This window comes from Toxotes jaculatrix, chromosome 19, assembly GCF_017976425.1.
Source record: "Toxotes jaculatrix isolate fToxJac2 chromosome 19, fToxJac2.pri, whole genome shotgun sequence".
Taxonomy (NCBI): Eukaryota; Metazoa; Chordata; class Actinopteri; family Toxotidae; genus Toxotes; species Toxotes jaculatrix.
This window is the reverse complement of record NC_054412.1, coordinates 6,493,906-6,518,056: the sequence shown is the minus strand read 5'-3', so window position 1 is coordinate 6,518,056 and position 24,151 is coordinate 6,493,906. Positions and strand designations below refer to the sequence as shown.

At 32.2% G+C, this 24,151-nt stretch overlaps 2 protein-coding genes across 2 annotated transcripts in view; one reads left to right on the top strand and one right to left on the bottom strand.

The window, feature by feature from the left end:
* Positions 1–270: 270 nt before the first annotated feature.
* Positions 271–4,679, top strand: LOC121199944 (RNA-binding protein 25-like; the record flags this gene model as incomplete). The annotated part of the gene is made up of 5 exons (XM_041064961.1): positions 271–634; positions 1,434–1,729; positions 2,039–2,137; positions 2,238–2,285; positions 2,849–4,679. Coding segments are annotated over 5 exons (900 nt in total), but the record flags the coding sequence as incomplete, so codon positions are not given.
* eif2s1b (eukaryotic translation initiation factor 2, subunit 1 alpha b) overlaps positions 4,073–24,151 on the bottom strand; it is a 38,781-nt gene continuing 18,702 nt past the window's right edge. Inside the window, exon 8 of the mRNA XM_041064242.1 lies at positions 4,073–4,755. Within this exon, the coding sequence (XP_040920176.1) occupies positions 4,630–4,755 (126 nt within the window). The 3' untranslated portion in view covers positions 4,073–4,629. The remainder of the gene's footprint in view (positions 4,756–24,151) is intronic.

Sequence of the window (24,151 nt, the reverse complement as noted above, 5' to 3'; positions counted from 1 at the left end):
CTCTAACCTCTCCAGCTGCCGGGCGAGCTCTGTCTCATCCGTGTCTGTCACCACCTTGGGCTGAAGGGGACAGATTACAATTTTACAGGTTTACAGACTTACTATACTATGACCATTTTTATGACATTTTGAGGCTAAAAAAATTGTGACTTTTTTGGTCCGATTTTGACGCCTTACTATACTATGACGTTTTTTATGACATTTTGAGGTCAAAAAAAAAATTGACTTTTTTTGGCAGATTTTGACGCCTTACTATACTATGACTACTAAGAGCCAGAGCCCGAGGAGGAACGGGAACGCCACAGGGTTCCACGAGACCACCGGGACCGTCGAGGGGAACAGGACAGAGGAGACGCCCGTTCAAGGCCCGCCCACTCAGACGACGAGGTGGAGGAGGGTGAGGAGGAGGACTATGACAACGATGAAGATAACCCTGATGCAAAACCGTGCCTGAAGCCCACGATGCGGCCCATCACAGCAGCACCCTCAGTGTCATCGGCCAGTGGCAACGTGTCCCCCAACACACCCGGGGACGAATCGCCCTGTGGCATCATCATCCCCCACGAGAACTCGCCCCCAGAGGCCCTGCCACAGGAGGAACACCGGCCAAAGATCGGCCTCAGCCTCAAACTCGGTGAGTTTAAACGAAATGTGTTAAAGCACGCACAGAGAGGACTGTCAGTCGGTCGATTTAACAGAAATTTAATGTGCTACAATTTTGAGTATCAGTTAAATGTTAACTCACTTTTCTGACTGCCTACTTCACTACCAAACACTCAATTTGTTTAGCTTCTTAAATGTCAGATTTTCTCTGTTTTATTGTACATTTAACGAGAATTAATTTCGGCTTTTAGTTTTTTTCTTTTTTTAATATAGAAAGTATAAATATAAATGTACTGGTTGATGTGGGTTAGAAGACGTCCCTTTATGATAATGTTCAGCAACCAAATGGGGAGAAATTCTCAAGATTCAGATACAGTAGAATTTTCTCCTCTTACTGTAGCCTGCATAGACCACAATGCACACTTAGCACGCCTGTTGTCAGTGCTGTTTCTTCTTGAATGGATTTTTGCCATTTTCACAACCACCCACCACACACCATAGTTCTACTGTCTTTTCACACACACTTTCATTCGACTGGAAAAACGCACAAAGCGTTCTTTGTTGTGATTGCTCTTTCCACCTTTATGTATGGAGCACAAATTCTCAGTTGAAATTTAGTCTGGGTAATGTGGGAAATCACTAACTGAAGAAGATGTGGATAAGTAAGAGGTCAAATTAATGCTTATGAAAACTAAATCATGAAAAACCAACAATTTATGAGACTGAACAGTATTTCAGGGTGAATTCTTAATTTAAGTGCACACATAAATTCCTATAACTTTAGCATTTCTAAGTGAAAATTGTATTTTTAAAATCCTTGTTCTCTCCAGGTGCCACAGGAAGCCCAAGTCAGCCCAACGTAGGTAAAAGGAAGAAGCTGCCCGTGGACAGCGTCTTCGACAAGTTCGATGACGAGGAGGCCGACGAACAGCCCCGCAAGAGGAAACTGGTGCCGCTGGATTACGACGATGACAAGAGCCTCGGGGTGGACGGGGCCGGGCTCTCCAGCATAAAGGGAGCTAATGCCGAAGAGAAACGCAAACACATTAAGAGCCTGATCGAAAAGATTCCCACGGCAAAACCTGAGCTGTTCTCCTACCCGCTGGACTGGTCGATGGTTGATACGGTGAGGAAAGGAAGAGATTTAGTTCATGGAATCTTTTTAATACCTTTCCAAGTATAGAAGTTATTTAGAATATTGGCCTCGAGGAGTAATTATAAAGGGGTGACATGGTTTAATAAAAAAAAAATAAACAGTGAGTGTATTCACAAACTGCGCTCCTAACATCTGAGCAGCTTCACGCTTTATATTTATCGAGAGAGCAGACAGAAAAATGATTTATTCACTTATCACTTCCTGATCTCAATTAAACTGTAGTAGTCGTGCAGAAATGGTTGCAGATGTAACCAGTGCTTTTATTTTTTTCTTTCACAGACATTAATGGAACGACGTGTTCGGCCCTGGATCAATAAAAAGATCATTGAGTACATCGGAGAGGAAGAGCCGACGTTAGTGGACTTTGTCTGCTCCAAGGTATTGATCATGTTTATACGTTTGACTTCATTCAGATTTGGAAGGAAAGTGAAACCATGAAAATTAAATGATCCTGATGTTTTTGTCTTTGTTTTCTCAGGTGATGGCTCACAGTATGCCACAGAGTATCTTGGATGATGTTGCTATGGTGAGTAACGTTGTTTATAAGTAATCTCTCACACTGTTAAATGGTTTTATGTTATGTTCATGTTAACTTTGGTGATGTTATGGAGAGACGGGCAGTTCTCATTGGAATATTCAGTTCAATTCTTGTAATAGTCAAATAATGAAAGGGTCAAATCTGTGGGCGTTACTCTACAAACTTGCAAATTTAACATTTTTTTAAAATTGTGACGTGAGAAATTATGTCTGAATCCAAATGTCCATTTTTTGGACATGCTGCCTGCAGTAATACATACCGTGACATGGTCACCTTCACAATATCAGGCCTGGTAATCCATTTCCATGAATTTGAATGAAAACTTTGAACAAATTTTCATACAAAATTTTTTTTTAATGAAAACCAGGCTTTGCCATCATTATTCCTGTCTTATATGTTTTAATATTGCTATGATTTATAAGTAATCTGAGCAATGTCTGAACCCCAGACGGACTTTGGAAATCTGCTTGAGGACCCTGTGGACTTCTAACTTTGTCTCTTCTAACTTGTTCTTGTGCGACATGCTAAATTTTCTTTTTGCTCCTGCTTAGGTTCTTGATGAAGAGGCTGAAGTCTTCATTGTGAAGATGTGGCGGTTACTCATTTATGAAACGGAGGCAAAAAAAATTGGACTGGTGAAATAAGTAAATTAACCACTGAATGAAGATCAACTGTTTTTTGTTATTTTGTTCTTTTCATACATAGTGTATAATAGTGTAGCGCGGTTATGTCACCCCAAACTAAGCAACTTGTCCATACCAGCACAGACTGTAACTGCAAATTCTGCTCATTCTCACATTTGCACCAGTTGTTCACGTCTTGTCTATTTTTGTCTCAGCATACTCAGGCTGCATTCACCTCTCCTCACTGTTTGCAGGTGCTGACTGTATTGGTGTACTTTCGTGTATATACAGTACGTCATTATTTTACTATGATAAAATAACTCTGAGAGAAAGCTGCTGACAGGCACCCAGGACTGTTGTTGTGTTACCAGATAATGCTTCTTGGTCCTAGACTTTTTGATTTACATACATGCCAACACACATTTTGTGGAAAAAGTCTGTCTGCAGGATTGTGACAGGGAGCCAGTTTACTGGTCTTACAAGCTTTTCTTTAAAGTAACTAAGGTGTGAAATCTGGCTTGGTTAAGCAGACAGACTTTACAGTATGCATAACTACAATAAGGATATGATTTTTTTACAGGGTTATTTATTCAGGGTTTTGGATTCAGCTCCAACTTACTAACATACTTTGCTTCATTTTTCCTTGTCACATTCCTGATAAACGTGTTGGCATGTTCCTATCCTCAGACCTTCTCAAAAACACCTAGTTGTCATTTGAAATGCGTCTGACAGGACCCACAGAATGTCTTAGGTGGTGACATCCCAGCAGCCCCAAAAGCACACACACATCATGACCACTATAGGAAAATGAGCTAAGAACGGGAAAAATGATCTGAAGTTGTGAGGATGCTGTCCATTCGTTTTTGTATCGGTGAACATTTGATTAAAATTGATTTTTGTAACTAACGGTAACTGCCTTTTGTTTTCCCTCAACCTTGTTTCCTTTTGCAGTTAGACAGTAGAAATTTGGCAAAATGTATTACAGTTCCAAAACAGCTAGCAATGTAATTGAAACTACTGCAAGTGAAAATTAATTCTTGACCTTAGAATCAGCACTTCACAAATCCTTTGGTTAATTTACCCATTGATCAGCGTGTAAGGTTAAGTCTACTTAACAGTCTACTCATAACAGCAGACAAAGACGCATTGAGATCAAAACTTCCAGAACTTTATTGATGTCATGTGAGCTAAACAAGAGCAGATCTTGCCAGTAAAAACTCTAACTGGAAGAGAAACAGCAAAAAATAAAGTCACCACTGACTGGTGCAAAGACAGACGAGCCTATGCGTTTCCCCTTTAATCAATCACATCCAGTGACCAGCCAGAGATGAAGCGCCATGGATACTGAAGACACTGGGCTCTGAAGCAAAACGCAAGTGAAGGCCACTGCTTGTAAACAGCTTTTGTTTTTTTAGAATTATCATTTATTCAAATCGGTGTACTTAAAAATAGAAACTATATTGATGTGTAATTGGAAATTTAACTCTCCATGTGTCCATGTCTGGATACGAAAACAGTATTTTGAGTGACTGTCCTCTGAGACAAACCCTGCTAATGAACAAACCTGGATGTTTGCCAATGAACTATTAACACCAGTTAATGTTTGCAATGTGAAAGTTAACATCTGTTGGACCTAGTGACTGTGGCCATGTCCGTCCACATTTTCTCCATTGATGTTTTTCCCACCAGCCTTCTTCCAATGAACAACTCTAGTCCTCTGCTTTGGCCTCCATCTCCTCGTCGTCATCATCTCCGTCCACCTCAGCGTTCTCCCGCTCTAACCTCTCCAGCTGCCGGGCGAGCTCTGTCTCATCCGTGTCTGTCACCACCTTGGGCTGAAGGGGACAGATTACAATTTTACAGGTTTACAGACTTACTATACTATGACCATTTTTATGACATTTTGAGGCTAAAAAAATTGTGACTTTTTTGGTCCGATTTTGACGCCTTACTATACTATGACGTTTTTTATGACATTTTGAGGTTGAAAAAAACACCTTACTATATACTATGACATTTTTTATGACATTTTGAGGTCAAAAAAAATTTTGACTTTTTTTGGCCGAAAAAAACGCCTTACTATACTATGACGTTTTTTATGACATTTTGAGGTCGAAAAAAATTTTGACTTTTTTTGCCCGAAAAAAACGCCTTACTATACTATGACGTTTTTTATGACATTTCGAGGTCAAAAAAAAAATTGACTTTTTTTGGCAGATTTTGACGCCTTACTATACTATGACGTTTTTTATAACATTTTGAGGTCGAAAAAAATTTTGACTTTTTTTGGCCGAAAAAAACGCCTTACTATACTATGACGTTTTTTATGACATTTTGAGGTCGAAAAAATTTTTGACTTTTTTTGGCCGAAAAAAACGCCTTACTATACTATGACGTTTTTTATGACATTTTGAGGTCGAAAAAAATTTTGACTTTTTTTGCCTGAAAAAACGCCATACTATACTATGACGTTTTTTATGACATTTGGAGGTCGAAATTTTTTTTGACTTTTTTTGGCTGAAAAAAACGCCTTACTATACTATGATGTTTTTTATGACATTTCGAGGTCAAAAAAAAATTTGACTTTTTTTGGGAGATTTTGATGCCTTACTATACTATGACCTTTTTTATTACATTTTGAGGTCAAAAAATTTTTTGAATTTTTTTGGCCGAAAAAAACGCCTTACTATACTATGACGTTTTTTATGACATTTTGAGGTCGAAAAATTTTTTGACTTTTTTTGGCCGAAAAAAACGCCTTACTATACTATGACGTTTTTTATGACATTTTGAGGTCGAAAAAAATTTTGCCTTTTTTTGGCCGAAAAAAACGCCTTACTATACTATGACGTTTTTTATGACATTTTGAGGTCGAAAATTTTTTTGACTTTTTTTGGCCGAAAAAAACGCCTTACTATACTATGACGTTTTTTATGACATTTTGAGGTCGAAAAAAATGTTGACTTTTTTTGGCCGAAAAAAACGCCTTACTATACTATGACGTTTTTTATGACATTTTAAGGTCGAAATTTTTTTTGACTTTTTTTGTCCGAAAAAAACGCCTTACTATACTATGACGTTTTTTATGACATTTTGAGGTCGAAAAAAATGTTGACTTTTTTTGGCCGAAAAAAACGCCTTACTATACTATGACGTTTTTTATGACATTTTAAGGTCGAAAAATTTTTTGACTTTTTTTGTCCGAAAAAAACGCCTTACTATACTATGACGTTTTTTATGACATTTTGAGGTCGAAAAAATTTTTGACTTTTTTTGGCCGAAAAAAACGCCTTACTATACTACGACGTTTTTTATGACATTTTGAGGTCGAAATTTTTTTTGACTTTTGTTGGCCGAAAAAAACGCCATACTATACTATGACGTTTTTTATGACATTTCGAGGTCAAAAAAAAATTGGACTTTTTTTGGCAGATTTTGACGCCTTACTATACTATGACGTTTTTTATGACATTTTGAGGTCGAAAAAAATTTTGACTTTTTTTGTCCGATTTTGACGCCTTACTATACTATGACGTTTTTTATGACATTTTGAGGTCGAAAAAAATTGACTTTTTTTGTCCGATTTTGACGCCTTACTATACTATGACGTTTTTTATAACATTTTGAGGTCGAAAAAAATTTTGACTTTTTTTGGCCGAAAAAAACGCCTTACTATACTATGACGTTTTTTATGACATTTTGAGGTCGAAAAAAATTTTGACTTTTTTTGGCCGAAAAAAACGCCTTACTATACTATGACGTTTTTTATGACATTTCGAGGTCAAAAAAAGAATTTGACTTTTTTTGGCAGATTTTGACGCCTTACTATACTATGACGTTTTTTATGACATTTTGAGGTCGAAAAAATTTTTGACTTTTTTTGTCCGAAAAAAACGCCTTACTATACTATGACGTTTTTTATGACATTTTAAGGTCGAAAAAATTTTTGACTTTTTTTGGCCGAAAAAAACGCCTTACTATACTATGACGTTTTTTATGACATTTCGAGGTCAAAAAAATTTTTGACTTGTTTTGGCAGATTTTGACGCCTTACTATACTATGACGTTTTTTATGACATTTTGAGGTCGAAAAAAATTTTGACTTTTTTTGGCCGATTTTGACGCCTTACTATACTATGACGTTTTTTATAACATTTTGAGGTCGAAAAAAATTTTGACTTTTTTTGGCCGATTTTGACGCCTTACTATACTATGACGTTTTTTATAACATTTTGAGGTCGAAAAAAATTTTGACTTTTTTTGGCCGAAAAAAACGCCTTACTATACTATGACGTTTTTTATGACATTTTGAGGTCGAAAAAAATTTTGACTTTTTTTGGCCGAAAAAAACGCCTTACTATACTATGACGTTTTTTATGACATTTTGAGGTCGAAAAAAATTTTGACTTTTTTTGGCAGATTTTGACGCCTTACTATACTATGACGTTTTTTATGACATTTTGAGGTCGAAAAAATTTTTGACTTTTTTTGCCCGAAAAAAACGCCTTACTATACTATGACGTTTTTTATGACATTTTGAGGTCGAAAAATTTTTTGACTTTTTTTGGCCGAAAAAAACGCCTTACTATACTATGACGTTTTTTATGACATTTTGAGGTCGAAAAAATTTTTGACTTTTTTTGTCCGAAAAAAACGCCTTACTATACTATGACGTTTTTTATGACATTTTAAGGTCGAAAAAATTTTTGACTTTTTTTGGCCGAAAAAAACGCCTTACTATACTATGACGTTTTTTATGACATTTCGAGGTCAAAAAAATTTTTGACTTTTTTTGGCAGATTTTGACGCCTTACTATACTATGACGTTTTTTATGACATTTTGAGGTCGAAAAAAATTTTGACTTTTTTTGGCCGATTTTGACGCCTTACTATACTATGACGTTTTTTATAACATTTTGAGGTCGAAAAAAATTTTGACTTTTTTTGGCCGATTTTGACGCCTTACTATACTATGACGTTTTTTATAACATTTTGAGGTCGAAAAAAATTTTGACTTTTTTTGGCCGAAAAAAACGCCTTACTATACTATGACGTTTTTTATGACATTTTGAGGTCGAAAAAAATTTTGACTTTTTTTGGCCGAAAAAAACGCCTTACTATACTATGACGTTTTTTATGACATTTTGAGGTCGAAAAAAATTTTGACTTTTTTTGCCTGAAAAAACGCCATACTATACTATGACGTTTTTTATGACATTTGGAGGTCGAAATTTTTTTTGACTTTTTTTGGCTGAAAAAAACGCCTTACTATACTATGATGTTTTTTATGACATTTCGAGGTCAAAAAAAAATTTGACTTTTTTTGGGAGATTTTGATGCCTTACTATACTATGACCTTTTTTATTACATTTTGAGGTCAAAAAATTTTTTGAATTTTTTTGGCCGAAAAAAACGCCTTACTATACTATGACGTTTTTTATGACATTTTGAGGTCGAAAAATTTTTTGACTTTTTTTGGCCGAAAAAAACGCCTTACTATACTATGACGTTTTTTATGACATTTTGAGGTCGAAAAAAATTTTGCCTTTTTTTGGCCGAAAAAAACGCCTTACTATACTATGACGTTTTTTATGACATTTTGAGGTCGAAAATTTTTTTGACTTTTTTTGGCCGAAAAAAACGCCTTACTATACTATGACGTTTTTTATGACATTTTGAGGTCGAAAAAAATGTTGACTTTTTTTGGCCGAAAAAAACGCCTTACTATACTATGACGTTTTTTATGACATTTTAAGGTCGAAATTTTTTTTGACTTTTTTTGTCCGAAAAAAACGCCTTACTATACTATGACGTTTTTTATGACATTTTGAGGTCGAAAAAAATTTTGACTTTTTTTGGCCGAAAAAAACGCCTTACTATACTATGACGTTTTTTATGACATTTTGAGGTCGAAAAAAATTTTGACTTTTTTTGGCCGAAAAAAACGCCTTACTATACTATGACGTTTTTTATGACATTTTGAGGTCGAAAAAAATTTTGACTTTTTTTGGCAGATTTTGACGCCTTACTATACTATGACGTTTTTTATGACATTTTGAGGTCGAAAAAATTTTTGACTTTTTTTGCCCGAAAAAAACGCCTTACTATACTATGACGTTTTTTATGACATTTTGAGGTCGAAAAATTTTTTGACTTTTTTTGGCCGAAAAAAACGCCTTACTATACTATGACGTTTTTTATGACATTTTGAGGTCGAAAAAATTTTTGACTTTTTTTGTCCGAAAAAAACGCCTTACTATACTATGACGTTTTTTATGACATTTTAAGGTCGAAAAAATTTTTGACTTTTTTTGGCCGAAAAAAACGCCTTACTATACTATGACGTTTTTTATGACATTTCGAGGTCAAAAAAATTTTTGACTTTTTTTGGCAGATTTTGACGCCTTACTATACTATGACGTTTTTTATGACATTTTGAGGTCGAAAAAAATTTTGACTTTTTTTGGCCGATTTTGACGCCTTACTATACTATGACGTTTTTTATAACATTTTGAGGTCGAAAAAAATTTTGACTTTTTTTGGCCGATTTTGACGCCTTACTATACTATGACGTTTTTTATAACATTTTGAGGTCGAAAAAAATTTTGACTTTTTTTGGCCGAAAAAAACGCCTTACTATACTATGACGTTTTTTATGACATTTTGAGGTCGAAAAAAATTTTGACTTTTTTTGGCCGAAAAAAACGCCTTACTATACTATGACGTTTTTTATGACATTTTGAGGTCGAAAAAAATTTTGACTTTTTTTGGCCGAAAAAAACGCCTTACTATACTATGACGTTTTTTATGACATTTTGAGGTCGAAAAATTTTTTGACTTTTTTTGGCCGAAAAAAACGCCTTACTATACTATGACGTTTTTTATGACATTTTGAGGTCGAAATTTTTTTTGACTTTTGTTGGCCGAAAAAAACGCCATACTATACTATGACGTTTTTTATGACATTTCGAGGTCAAAAAAAAATTTGACTTTTTTTGGCAGATTTTGACGCCTTACTATACTATGACGTTTTTTATGACATTTTGAGGTCGAAAATTTTTTTGACCGAAAAAAACGCCTTACTATACTATGACGTTTTTTATGACATTTTGAGGTCGAAAAAAATTTTGACTTTTTTTGCCCGAAAAAAACGCCTTACTATACTATGACGTTTTTTATGACATTTTGAGGTTGAAAAATTTTTTGACTTTTTTTGTCCGAAAAAAACGCCTTACTATACTATGACGTTTTTTATGACATTTTGAGGTCGAAAAAAATTTTGACTTTTTTTGTCCGATTTTGATGCCTTACTATACTATGACGTTTTTTATGACATTTTGAGGTCGAAAAAAATTTTGACTTTTTTTGGCCGAAAAAAACGCCTTACTATACTATGACGTTTTTTATGACATTTTGAGGTCGAAAAAAATGTTGACTTTTTTTGGCCGAAAAAAACGCCTTACTATACTATGACGTTTTTTATGACATTTTGAGGTCGAAAATTTTTTTGACTTTTTTTGGCCGAAAAAAACGCCTTACTATACTATGACGTTTTTTATGACATTTTGAGGTCGAAAAAAATGTTGACTTTTTTTGTCCGATTTTGACGCCTTACTATACTATGACGTTTTTTATGACATTTTAAGGTCGAAAATTTTTTTGACTTTTTTTGGCCGAAAAAAACGCCTTACTATACTATGACGTTTTTTATGACATTTTGAGGTCGAAAAAAATGTTGACTTTTTTTGGCCGAAAAAAACGCCTTACTATACTATGACGTTTTTTATGACATTTTGAGGTCGAAAAAAATGTTGACTTTTTTTGTCCGATTTTGACGCCTTACTATACTATGACGTTTTTTATGACATTTTAAGGTCGAAAATTTTTTTGACTTTTTTTGTCCGAAAAAAACGCCTTACTATACTATGACGTTTTTTATGACATTTTGAGGTCGAAAAAAATGTTGACTTTTTTTGGCCGAAAAAAACGCCTTACTATACTATGACGTTTTTTATGACATTTTGAGGTCGAAAAAATTTTTGCCTTTTTTTGGCCGAAAAAAACGCCTTACTATACTATGACGTTTTTTATGACATTTTGAGGTCGAAAAAATTTTTGACTTTTTTTGTCCGATTTTGACGCATTACTATACTATGACGTTTTTTATAACATTTTGAGGTCGAAAAAAATTTTGACTTTTTCTGTCCGATTTTGACGCCTTACTATACTATGACGTTTTTTATGACATTTTGAGGTCGAAAAAATTTTTGACTTTTTTTGGCCGAAAAAAACGCCTTACTATACTACGACGTTTTTTATGACATTTTGAGGTCGAAATTTTTTTTGACTTTTGTTGGCCGAAAAAAACGCCATACTATACTATGACGTTTTTTATGACATTTCGAGGTCAAAAAAAAATTGGACTTTTTTTGGCAGATTTTGACGCCTTACTATACTATGACGTTTTTTATGACATTTTAAGGTCGAAATTTTTTTTGACTTTTTTTGGCCGAAAAAAACGCCTTACTATACTATGACGTTTTTTATGACATTTTGAGGTCGAAAAAAATGTTGACTTTTTTTGCCTGAAAAAAACGCCTTACTATACTATGACGTTTTTTATGACATTTTGAGGTCGAAAAAATTTTGACTTTTTTTGGCCGAAAAAAACGCCTTACTATACTATGACGTTTTTTATGACATTTTGAGGTCGAAAATTTTTTTGACTTTTTTTGGCCGAAAAAAACGCCTTACTATACTATGACGTTTTTTATGACATTTTGAGGTCGAAAAAAATGTTGACTTTTTTTGGCCGAAAAAAACGCCTTACTATACTATGACGTTTTTTATGACATTTTGAGGTCGAAAAAAATTTTGCCTTTTTTTGGCCGAAAAAAACGCCTTACTATACTATGACGTTTTTTATGACATTTTGAGGTCGAAAATTTTTTTGACTTTTTTTGTCCGAAAAAAACGCCTTACTATACTATGACGTTTTTTATGACATTTTGAGGTCGAAAATTTATTTGACTTTTTTTGGCCGAAAAAAACGCCTTACTATACTATGACGTTTTTTATGACATTTTGAGGTCGAAAAAAATGTTGACTTTTTTTGGCCGAAAAAAACGCCTTACTATACTATGACGTTTTTTATGACATTTTGAGGTCGAAAAAAATTTCGCCTTTTTTTGGCCGAAAAAAACGCCTTACTATACTATGACGTTTTTTATGACATTTTGAGGTCGAAAATTTTTTTTGACTTTTTTTGGCCGAAAAAAACGCCTTACTATACTATGACGTTTTTTATGACATTTTGAGGTCGAAAAAAATGTTGACTTTTTTTGGCCGAAAAAAACGCCTTACTATACTATGACGTTTTTTATGACATTTCAAGGTCGAAATTTTTTTTGACTTTTTTTGGCCGAAAAAAACGCCTTACTATACTATGACGTTTTTTATGACATTTCGAGGTCAAAAAAAGAATTTGACTTTTTTTGGCAGATTTTGACGCCTTACTATACTATGACGTTTTTTATGACATTTTGAGGTCGAAAAATTTTTTGACTTTTTTTGTCCGAAAAAAACGCCTTACTATACTATGACGTTTTTTATGACATTTTGAGGTCGAAAAATTTTTTGACTTTTTTTGGCCGAAAAAAACGCCTTACTATACTATGACGTTTTTTATGACATTTTGAGGTCGAAAAAATTTTTGACTTTTTTTGTCCGAAAAAAACGCCTTACTATACTATGACGTTTTTTATGACATTTTAAGGTCGAAAAAATTTTTGACTTTTTTTGGCCGAAAAAAACGCCTTACTATACTATGACGTTTTTTATGACATTTCGAGGTCAAAAAAATTTTTGACTTTTTTTGGCAGATTTTGACGCCTTACTATACTATGACGTTTTTTATGACATTTTGAGGTCGAAAAAAATTTTGACTTTTTTTGGCCGATTTTGACGCCTTACTATACTATGACGTTTTTTATAACATTTTGAGGTCGAAAAAAATTTTGACTTTTTTTGGCCGATTTTGACGCCTTACTATACTATGACGTTTTTTATAACATTTTGAGGTCGAAAAAAATTTTGACTTTTTTTGGCCGAAAAAAACGCCTTACTATACTATGACGTTTTTTATGACATTTTGAGGTCGAAAAAAATTTTGACTTTTTTTGGCCGAAAAAAACGCCTTACTATACTATGACGTTTTTTATGACATTTTGAGGTCGAAAAAAATTTTGACTTTTTTTGGCCGAAAAAAACGCCTTACTATACTATGACGTTTTTTATGACATTTTGAGGTCGAAAAATTTTTTGACTTTTTTTGGCCGAAAAAAACGCCTTACTATACTATGACGTTTTTTATGACATTTTGAGGTCGAAATTTTTTTTGACTTTTGTTGGCCGAAAAAAACGCCATACTATACTATGACGTTTTTTATGACATTTCGAGGTCAAAAAAAAATTTGACTTTTTTTGGCAGATTTTGACGCCTTACTATACTATGACGTTTTTTATGACATTTTGAGGTCGAAAATTTTTTTGACCGAAAAAAACGCCTTACTATACTATGACGTTTTTTATGACATTTTGAGGTCGAAAAAAATTTTGACTTTTTTTGCCCGAAAAAAACGCCTTACTATACTATGACGTTTTTTATGACATTTTGAGGTTGAAAAATTTTTTGACTTTTTTTGTCCGAAAAAAACGCCTTACTATACTATGACGTTTTTTATGACATTTTGAGGTCGAAAAAAATTTTGACTTTTTTTGTCCGATTTTGATGCCTTACTATACTATGACGTTTTTTATGACATTTTGAGGTCGAAAAAAATTTTGACTTTTTTTGGCCGAAAAAAACGCCTTACTATACTATGACGTTTTTTATGACATTTTGAGGTCGAAAAAAATGTTGACTTTTTTTGGCCGAAAAAAACGCCTTACTATACTATGACGTTTTTTATGACATTTTGAGGTCGAAAAAAATGTTGACTTTTTTTGTCCGATTTTGACGCCTTACTATACTATGACGTTTTTTATGACATTTTGAGGTCGAAAATTTTTTTGACTTTTTTTGGCCGAAAAAAACGCCTTACTATACTATGACGTTTTTTATGACATTTTGAGGTCGAAAAAAATGTTGACTTTTTTTGTCCGATTTTGACGCCTTACTATACTATGACGTTTTTTATGACATTTTAAGGTCGAAAATTTTTTTGACTTTTTTTGGCCGAAAAAAACGCCTTACTATACTATGACGTTTTTTATGACATTTTGAGGTCGAAAAAAATGTTGACTTTTTTTGGCCGAAAAAAACGCCTTACTATACTATGACGTTTTTTATGACATTTTGAGGTCGAAAAAAATGTTGACTTTTTTTGTCCGATTTTGACGCCTTACTATACTATGACGTTTTTTATGACATTTTAAGGTCGAAAATTTTTTTGACTTTTTTTGTCCGAAAAAAACGCCTTACTATACTATGACGTTTTTTATGACATTTTGAGGTCGAAAAAAATGTTGACTTTTTTTGGCCGAAAAAAACGCCTTACTATACTATGACGTTTTTTATGACATTTTGAGGTCGAAAAAAATTTTGACTTTTTTTGGCCGAAAAAAACGCCTTACTATACTATGACGTTTTTTATGACATTTTGAGGTCGAAAAAAATTTCGACTTTTTTTGGCCGAAAAAAACGCCTTACTATACTATGACGTTTTTTATGACATTTTGAGGTCGAAAAAATTTTTGACTTTTTTTGTCCGATTTTGACGCATTACTATACTATGACGTTTTTTATAACATTTTGAGGTCGAAAAAAATTTTGACTTTTTCTGTCCGATTTTGACGCCTTACTATACTATGACGTTTTTTATGACATTTTGAGGTCGAAAATTTTTTTGACTTTTTTTGGCCGAAAAAAACGCCTTACTATACTATGACGTTTTTTATGACATTTTGAGGTCGAAAAAAATGTTGACTTTTTTTGGCCGAAAAAAAACGCCTTACTATACTATGACGTTTTTTATGACATTTTGAGGTCGAAAAAAATTTTGCCTTTTTTTGGCCGAAAAAAACGCCTTACTATACTATGACGTTTTTTATGACATTTTGAGGTCGAAAATTTTTTTGACTTTTTTTGGCCGAAAAAAACGCCTTACTATACTATGACGTTTTTTATGACATTTTGAGGTCGAAAATTTTTTTTGACTTTTTTTGGCCGAAAAAAACGCCTTACTATACTATGACGTTTTTTATGACATTTTGAGGTCGAAAAAAATTTTGACTTTTTTTGTCCGATTTTGACGCCTTACTATACTATGACGTTTTTTATGACATTTTAAGGTCGAAATTTTTTTTGACTTTTTTTGGCCGAAAAAAACGCCTTACTATACTATGACGTTTTTTATGACATTTTGAGGTCGAAAAATTTTTTGACTTTTTTTGGCCGAAAAAAACGCCTTACTATACTATGACGTTTTTTATGACATTTTGAGGTCGAAAAAAATTTTGCCTTTTTTTGGCCGAAAAAAACGCCTTACTATACTATGACGTTTTTTATGACATTTTGAGGTCGAAAATTTTTTTGACTTTTTTTGGCCGAAAAAAACGCCTTACTATACTATGACGTTTTTTATGACATTTTGAGGTCGAAAAAAATGTTGACTTTTTTTGGCCGAAAAAAACGCCTTACTATACTATGACGTTTTTTATGACATTTTAAGGTCGAAATTTTTTTTGACTTTTTTTGTCCGAAAAAAACGCCTTACTATACTATGACGTTTTTTATGACATTTTGAGGTCGAAAAAAATGTTGACTTTTTTTGGCCGAAAAAAACGCCTTACTATACTATGACGTTTTTTATGACATTTTAAGGTCGAAAAATTTTTTGACTTTTTTTGTCCGAAAAAAACGCCTTACTATACTATGACGTTTTTTATGACATTTTGAGGTCGAAAAAATTTTTGACTTTTTTTGGCCGAAAAAAACGCCTTACTATACTACGACGTTTTTTATGACATTTTGAGGTCGAAATTTTTTTTGACTTTTGTTGGCCGAAAAAAACGCCATACTATACTATGACGTTTTTTATGACATTTCGAGGTCAAAAAAAAATTGGACTTTTTTTGGCAGATTTTGACGCCTTACTATACTATGACGTTTTTTATGACATTTTAAGGTCGAAATTGTTTTTGACTTTTTTTGGCCGAAAAAAACGCCTTACTATACTATGACGTTTTTTATGACATTTTGAGGTCGAAAAAAATGTTGACTTTTTTTGCCTGAAAAAAACGCCTTACTATACTATGACGTTTTTTATGACATTTAGAGGTCGAAAAAATTTTGACTTTTTTTGGCCGAAAAAAACGCCTTACTATACTATGACGTTTTTTATGACATTTTGAGGTCGAAAAAAATTTTGCCTTTTTTTGGCCGAAAAAAACGCCTTACTATACTATGACGTTTTTTATGACATTTTGAGGTCGAAAATTTTTTTGACTTTTTTTGGCCGAAAAAAACGCCTTACTATACTATGACGTTTTTTATGACATTTTGAGGTCGAAAAAAATTTTGACTTTTTTTGGCCGAAAAAAACGCCTTACTATACTATGACGTTTTTTATGACATTTCGAGGTCAAAAAAATTTTTTGACTTTTTTTGGCAGATTTTGACGCCTTACTATACTATGACGTTTTTTATGACATTTTGAGGTCGAAAAAATTTTTGACTTTTTTTGGCCGAAAAAAACGCCTTACTATACTATGACGTTTTTTATGACATTTTGAGGTCGAAAATTTTTTTGACTTTTTTTGGCCGAAAAAAACGCCTTACTATACTATGACGTTTTTTATGACATTTTGAGGTCGAAAAAAATTTTGACTTTTTTTGTCCGAAAAAAACGCCATACTATACTATGACGTTTTTTATGACATTTCGAGGTCAAAAAAATTTTTTGACTTTTTTTGGCAGATTTTGACGCCTTACTATACTATGATGTTTTTTATGACATTTTGAGGTCAAAAAATTTTTGACTTTTTTTGCCCGAAAAAAACGCCTTACTATACTATGACGTTTTTTATGACATTTTAAGGTCGAAAAATTTTTTGACTTTTTTTGTCCGAAAAAAACGCCATACTATACTATGACGTTTTTTATGACATTTCGAGGTCAAAAAAACTTTTTGACTTTTTTTGGCAGATTTTGACGCCTTACTATACTATGATGTTTTTTATGACATTTTGAGGTCAAAAAATTTTTGACTTTTTTTGCCCGAAAAAACGCCATACTATACTATGACGTTTTTTATGACATTTTGAGGTCGAAATTTTTTTTGACTTTTTTTGGCTGAAAAAAACGCCTTACTATACTATGACGTTTTTTATGACATTTCGAGGTCAAAAAAATTTTTGACTTTTTTTGGGAGATTTTGATGCCTTACTATACTATGACGTTTTTTATAACATTTTGAGGTCAAAAAATTTTTTGACTTTTTTTGGCCGAAAAAAACGCCATACTATACTATGACGTTTTTTATGACATTTCGAGGTCAAAAAAAATTTTGACTTTTTTTGGCAGATTTTGACGCCTTACTATACTATGACGTTTTTTATGACATTTTGAGGTCGAAAAATTTTTTGACTTTTTTTGTCCGATTTTGACGCCTTACTATACTATGACGTTTTTTATGACATTTTGAGGTCGAAAAAAATTTTGACTTTTTTTGTCCGATTTTGACGCCTTACTATACTATGACGTTTTTTATGACATTTTAAGGTCGAAATTTTTTTTGACTTTTTTTGGCCGAAAAAAACGCCTTACTATACTATGACGTTTTTTATGACATTTTGAGGTCGAAAAATTTTTTGACTTTTTTTGGCCGAAAAAAACGCCTTACTATACTATGACGTTTTTTATGACATTTTGAGGTCGAAAAAAATTTTGCCTTTTTTTGGCCGAAAAAAACGCCTTACTATACTATGACGTTTTTTATGACATTTTGAGGTCGAAAATTTTTTTGACTTTTTTTGGCCGAAAAAAACGCCTTACTATACTATGACGTTTTTTATGACATTTTGAGGTCGAAAAAAATGTTGACTTTTTTTGGCCGAAAAAAACGCCTTACTATACTATGACGTTTTTTATGACATTTTAAGGTCGAAATTTTTTTTGACTTTTTTTGTCCGAAAAAAACGCCTTACTATACTATGACGTTTTTTATGACATTTTGAGGTCGAAAAAAATGTTGACTTTTTTTGGCCGAAAAAAACGCCTTACTATACTATGACGTTTTTTATGACATTTTAAGGTCGAAAAATTTTTTGACTTTTTTTGTCCGAAAAAAACGCCTTACTATACTATGACGTTTTTTATGACATTTTGAGGTCGAAAAAATTTTTGACTTTTTTTGGCCGAAAAAAACGCCTTACTATACTACGACGTTTTTTATGACATTTTGAGGTCGAAATTTTTTTTGACTTTTGTTGGCCGAAAAAAACGCCATACTATACTATGACGTTTTTTATGACATTTCGAGGTCAAAAAAATTTTTTGACTTTTTTTGGCAGATTTTGACGCCTTACTATACTATGACATTTTTTATGACATTTTGAGGTCGAAAAAATTTTTGACTTTTTTTGGCCGAAAAAAACGCCTTACTATACTATGACGTTTTTTATGACATTTTGAGGTCGAAATTTTTTTTGACTTTTTTTGGCCGAAAAAAACGCCTTACTATACTATGACGTTTTTTATGACATTTTAAGGTCGAAAAATTTTTTGACTTTTTTTGTCCGAAAAAAACGCCATACTATACTATGACGTTTTTTATGACATTTCGAGGTCAAAAATTTTTTTTGACTTTTTTTGGCAGATTTTGACGCCTTACTATACTATGATGTTTTTTATGACATTTTGAGGTCAAAAAATTTTTGACTTTTTTTGCCCGAAAAAACGCCATACTATACTATGACGTTTTTTATGACATTTCGAGGTCAAAAAAATTTTTGACTTTTTTTGGGAGATTTTGATGCCTTACTATACTATGACGTTTTTTATAACATTTTGAGGTCAAAAAATTTTTTGACTTTTTTTGGCCGAAAAAAACGCCTTACTATACTATGACGTTTTTTATGACATTTTGAGGTCGAAAAAAATTTTGACTTTTTTTGGCAGATTTTGATGCCTTACTATACTATGACGTTTTTTATGACATTTTGAGGTCGAAAATTTTTTTGACTTTTTTTGGCCGAAAAAAACGCCTTACTATACTATGACGTTTTTAATGACATTTTGAGGTCGAAAAAATTTTTGACTTTTTTTGCCCGAAAAAAACGCCTTACTATACTATGACGTTTTTTATGACATTTTGAGGTCGAAAAAAATTTTGACTTTTTTTGGCCGAAAAAAACGCCTTACTATACTATGACGTTTTTTATGACATTTTGAGGTCGAAAAAAATGTTGACTTTTTTTGGCCGAAAAAAAACGCCTTACTATACTATGACGTTTTTTATGACATTTTGAGGTCGAAAAAAATTTTGCCTTTTTTTGGCCGAAAAAAACGCCTTACTATACTATGACGTTTTTTATGACATTTTGAGGTCGAAAAAAATTTTGACTTTTTTTGGCCGAAAAAAACGCCTTACTATACTATGACGTTTTTTATGACATTTCGAGGTCAAAAAAATTTTTTGACTTTTTTTGTCCGATTTTGACGCCTTACTATACTATGACGTTTTTTATGACATTTTGAGGTCGAAAAAATTTTTGACTTTTTTTGGCCGAAAAAAACGCCTTACTATACTATGACGTTTTTTATGACATTTTGAGGTCGAAAATTTTTTTGACTTTTTTTGGCCGAAAAAAACGCCTTACTATACTATTACGTTTTTTATGACATTTTGAGGTCAAAAAAATTTTTGACTTTTTTTGGCCGAAAAAAACGCCTTACTATACTATGACGTTTTTTATGACATTTTGAGGTGGAAAAAAATGTTGACTTTTTTTGGCAGATTTTGATGCCTTACTATACTATGACGTTTTTTATGACATTTTGAGGTCGAAAAAAATTTTAACTTTTTTTGGCCGAAAAAAACGCCTTACTATACTATGACGTTTTTTATGACATTTTGAGGTCGAAAAAATTTTTGACTTTTTTTGGCCAAAAAAACGCCATACTATACTATGAAGTTTTTTATGACATTTTGAGTTCGAAAAATTTTTTGACTTTTTTTGGCCGAAAAAAAAAAACGCCTTACTATACTATGACGTTTTTTATGACATTTTGAGGTCGAAAAAAATTTTGACTTTTTTTGGCCGAAAAAAACGCCATACTATACTATGACGTTTTTTATGACGTTTTGAGGTCGAAAAAAATGTTGACTTTTTTTGCCCGAAAAAACGCCATACTATACTATGACGTTTTTTATGACATTTTGAGGTCGAAAAAAATTTTGACTTTTTTTGGCCGAAAAAAACGCCTTACTATACTATGACGTTTTTTATGACATTTTGAGGTCGAAAATTTTTTTGACTTTTTTTGGCCGAAAAAAACGCCTTACTATACTATGACGTTTTTTATGACATTTTGAGGTCGAAAAAAATTTTGACTTTTTTTGGCCGAAAAAAACGCCTTACTATACTATGACGTTTTTTATGACATTTCGAGGTCAAAAAAATTTTTTGACTTTTTTTGGCAGATTTTGACGCCTTACTATACTATGACATTTTTTATGACATTTTGAGGTCGAAAAAATTTTTGACTTTTTTTGGCCGAAAAAAACGCCTTACTATACTATGACGTTTTTTATGACATTTTGAGGTCGAAATTTTTTTTGACTTTTTTTGGCCGAAAAAAACGCCTTACTATACTATGACGTTTTTTATGACATTTTAAGGTCGAAAAATTTTTTGACTTTTTTTGTCCGAAAAAAACGCCATACTATACTATGACGTTTTTTATGACATTTCGAGGTCAAAAAATTTTTTTGACTTTTTTTGGCAGATTTTGACGCCTTACTATACTATGATGTTTTTTATGACATTTTGAGGTCAAAAAATTTTTGACTTTTTTTGCCCGAAAAAACGCCTTACTATACTATGACGTTTTTTATGACATTTTAAGGTCGAAAAATTTTTTGACTTTTTTTGTCCGAAAAAAACGCCATACTATACTATGACGTTTTTTATGACATTTCGAGGTCAAAAAATTTTTTTGACTTTTTTTGGCAGATTTTGACGCCTTACTATACTATGATGTTTCTTATGACATTTTGAGGTCAAAAAATTTTTGACTTTTTTTGCCCGAAAAAACGCCTTACTATACTATGACGTTTTTTATGACATTTTGAGGTCGAAAAAAATTTTGACTTTTTTTGGCAGATTTTGATGCCTTACTATACTATGACGTTTTTTATGACATTTTGAGGTCGAAAATTTTTTTGACTTTTTTTGGCCGAAAAAAACGCCTTACTATACTATGACGTTTTTAATGACATTTTGAGGTCGAAAAAATTTTTGACTTTTTTTGCCCGAAAAAAACGCCTTACTATACTATGACGTTTTTTATGACATTTTGAGGTCGAAAAAAATTTTGACTTTTTTTGGCCGAAAAAAACGCCTTACTATACTATGACGTTTTTTATGACATTTTGAGGTCGAAAAAAATGTTGACTTTTTTTGGCCGAAAAAAAACGCCTTACTATACTATGACGTTTTTTATGACATTTTGAGGTCGAAAAAAATTTTGCCTTTTTTTGGCCAAAAAAAACGCCTTACTATACTATGACGTTTTTTATGACATTTTGAGGTCGAAAATTTTTTTGACTTTTTTTGGCCGAAAAAAACGCCTTACTATACTATGACGTTTTTTATGACATTTTGAGGTCGAAAAAAATTTTGACTTTTTTTGGCCGAAAAAAACGCCTTACTATACTATGACGTTTTTTATGACATTTCGAGGTCAAAAAAATTTTTTGACTTATTTTGTCCGATTTTGACGCCTTACTATACTATGACGTTTTTTATGACATTTTGAGGTCGAAAAAATTTTTGACTTTTTTTGGCCGAAAAAAACGCCTTACTATACTATGACGTTTTTTATGACATTTTGAGGTCGAAAATTTTTTTGACTTTTTTTGGCCGAAAAAAACGCCTTACTATACTATGACGTTTTTTATGACATTTCGAGGTCAAAAAATTTTTTGACTTTTTTTGGGAGATTTTGATGCCTTACTATACTATGACGTTTTTTATGACATTTTGAGGTCGAAAATTTTTTTGACTTTTTTTGGCCGAAAAAAACGCCTTACTATACTATGACGTTTTTTATGACATTTTGAGGTCGAAAATTTTTTTGACTTTTTTTGGCCGAAAAAAACGCCTTACTATACTATGACGTTTTTTATGACATTTCGAGGTCAAAAAAAGAATTTGACTTTTTTTGGCCGAAAAAAACGCCTTACTATACTATGACGTTTTTTATGACATTTCGAGGTCAAAAAAATTTTTTGACTTTTTTTGGCAGATTTTGACGCCTTACTATACTATGACGTTTTTTATGACATTTTGAGGTCGAAAAAATTTTTGACTTTTTTTGGCCGAAAAAAACGCCTTACTATACTATGACGTTTTTTATGACATTTTGAGGTCGAAATTTTTTTTGACTTTTTTTGGCCGAAAAAAACGCCTTACTATACTATGACGTTTTTTATGACATTTTAAGGTCGAAAAATTTTTTGACTTTTTTTGTCCGAAAAAAACGCCATACTATACTATGACGTTTTTTATGACATTTCGAGGTCAAAAAATTTTTTTGACTTTTTTTGGCAGATTTTGACGCCTTACTATACTATGATGTTTTTTATGACATTTTGAGGTCAAAAAATTTTTGACTTTTTTTGCCCGAAAAAACGCCTTACTATACTATGACGTTTTTTATGACATTTTAAGGTCGAAAAATTTTTTGACTTTTTTTGTCCGAAAAAAACGCCATACTATACTATGACGTTTTTTATGACATTTCGAGGTCAAAAAATTTTTTTGACTTTTTTTGGCAGATTTTGACGCCTTACTATACTATGATGTTTTTTATGACATTTTGAGGTCAAAAAATTTTTGACTTTTTTTGCCCGAAAAAACGCCTTACTATACTATGACGTTTTTTATGACATTTTGAGGTCGAAAAAAATTTTGACTTTTTTTGGCAGATTTTGATGCCTTACTATACTATGACGTTTTTTATGACATTTTGAGGTCGAAAATTTTTTTGACTTTTTTTGGCCGAAAAAAACGCCTTACTATACTATGACGTTTTTAATGACATTTTGAGGTCGAAAAAATTTTTGACTTTTGCCCGAAAAAAACGCCTTACTATACTATGACGTTTTTTATGACATTTTGAGGTCGAAAAAAATTTTGACTTTTTTTGGCCGAAAAAAACGCCTTACTATACTATGACGTTTTTTATGACATTTTGAGGTCGAAAAAAATGTTGACTTTTTTTGGCCGAAAAAAAACGCCTTACTATACTATGACGTTTTTTATGACATTTTGAGGTCGAAAAAAATTTTGCCTTTTTTTGGCCGAAAAAAACGCCTTACTATACTATGACGTTTTTTATGACATTTTGAGGTCGAAAATTTTTTTGACTTTTTTTGGCCGAAAAAAACGCCTTACTATACTATGACGTTTTTTATGACATTTTGAGGTCGAAAAAAATTTTGACTTTTTTTGGCCGAAAAAAACGCCTTACTATACTATGACGTTTTTTATGACATTTCGAGGTCAAAAAAATTTTTTGACTTATTTTGTCCGATTTTGACGCCTTACTATACTATGACGTTTTTTATGACATTTTGAGGTCGAAAAAATTTTTGACTTTTTTTGGCCGAAAAAAACGCCTTACTATACTATGACGTTTTTTATGACATTTTGAGGTCGAAAATTTTTTTGACTTTTTTTGGCCGAAAAAAACGCCTTACTATACTATGACGTTTTTTATGACATTTCGAGGTCAAAAAATTTTTTGACTCTTTTTGGGAGATTTTGATGCCTTACTATACTATGACGTTTTTTATGACATTTTGAGGTCGAAAATTTTTTTGACTTTTTTTGGCCGAAAAAAACGCCTTACTATACTATGACGTTTTTTATGACATTTTGAGGTCGAAAAAAATTTTGCCTTTTTTTGGCCGAAAAAAACGCCTTACTATACTATGACGTTTT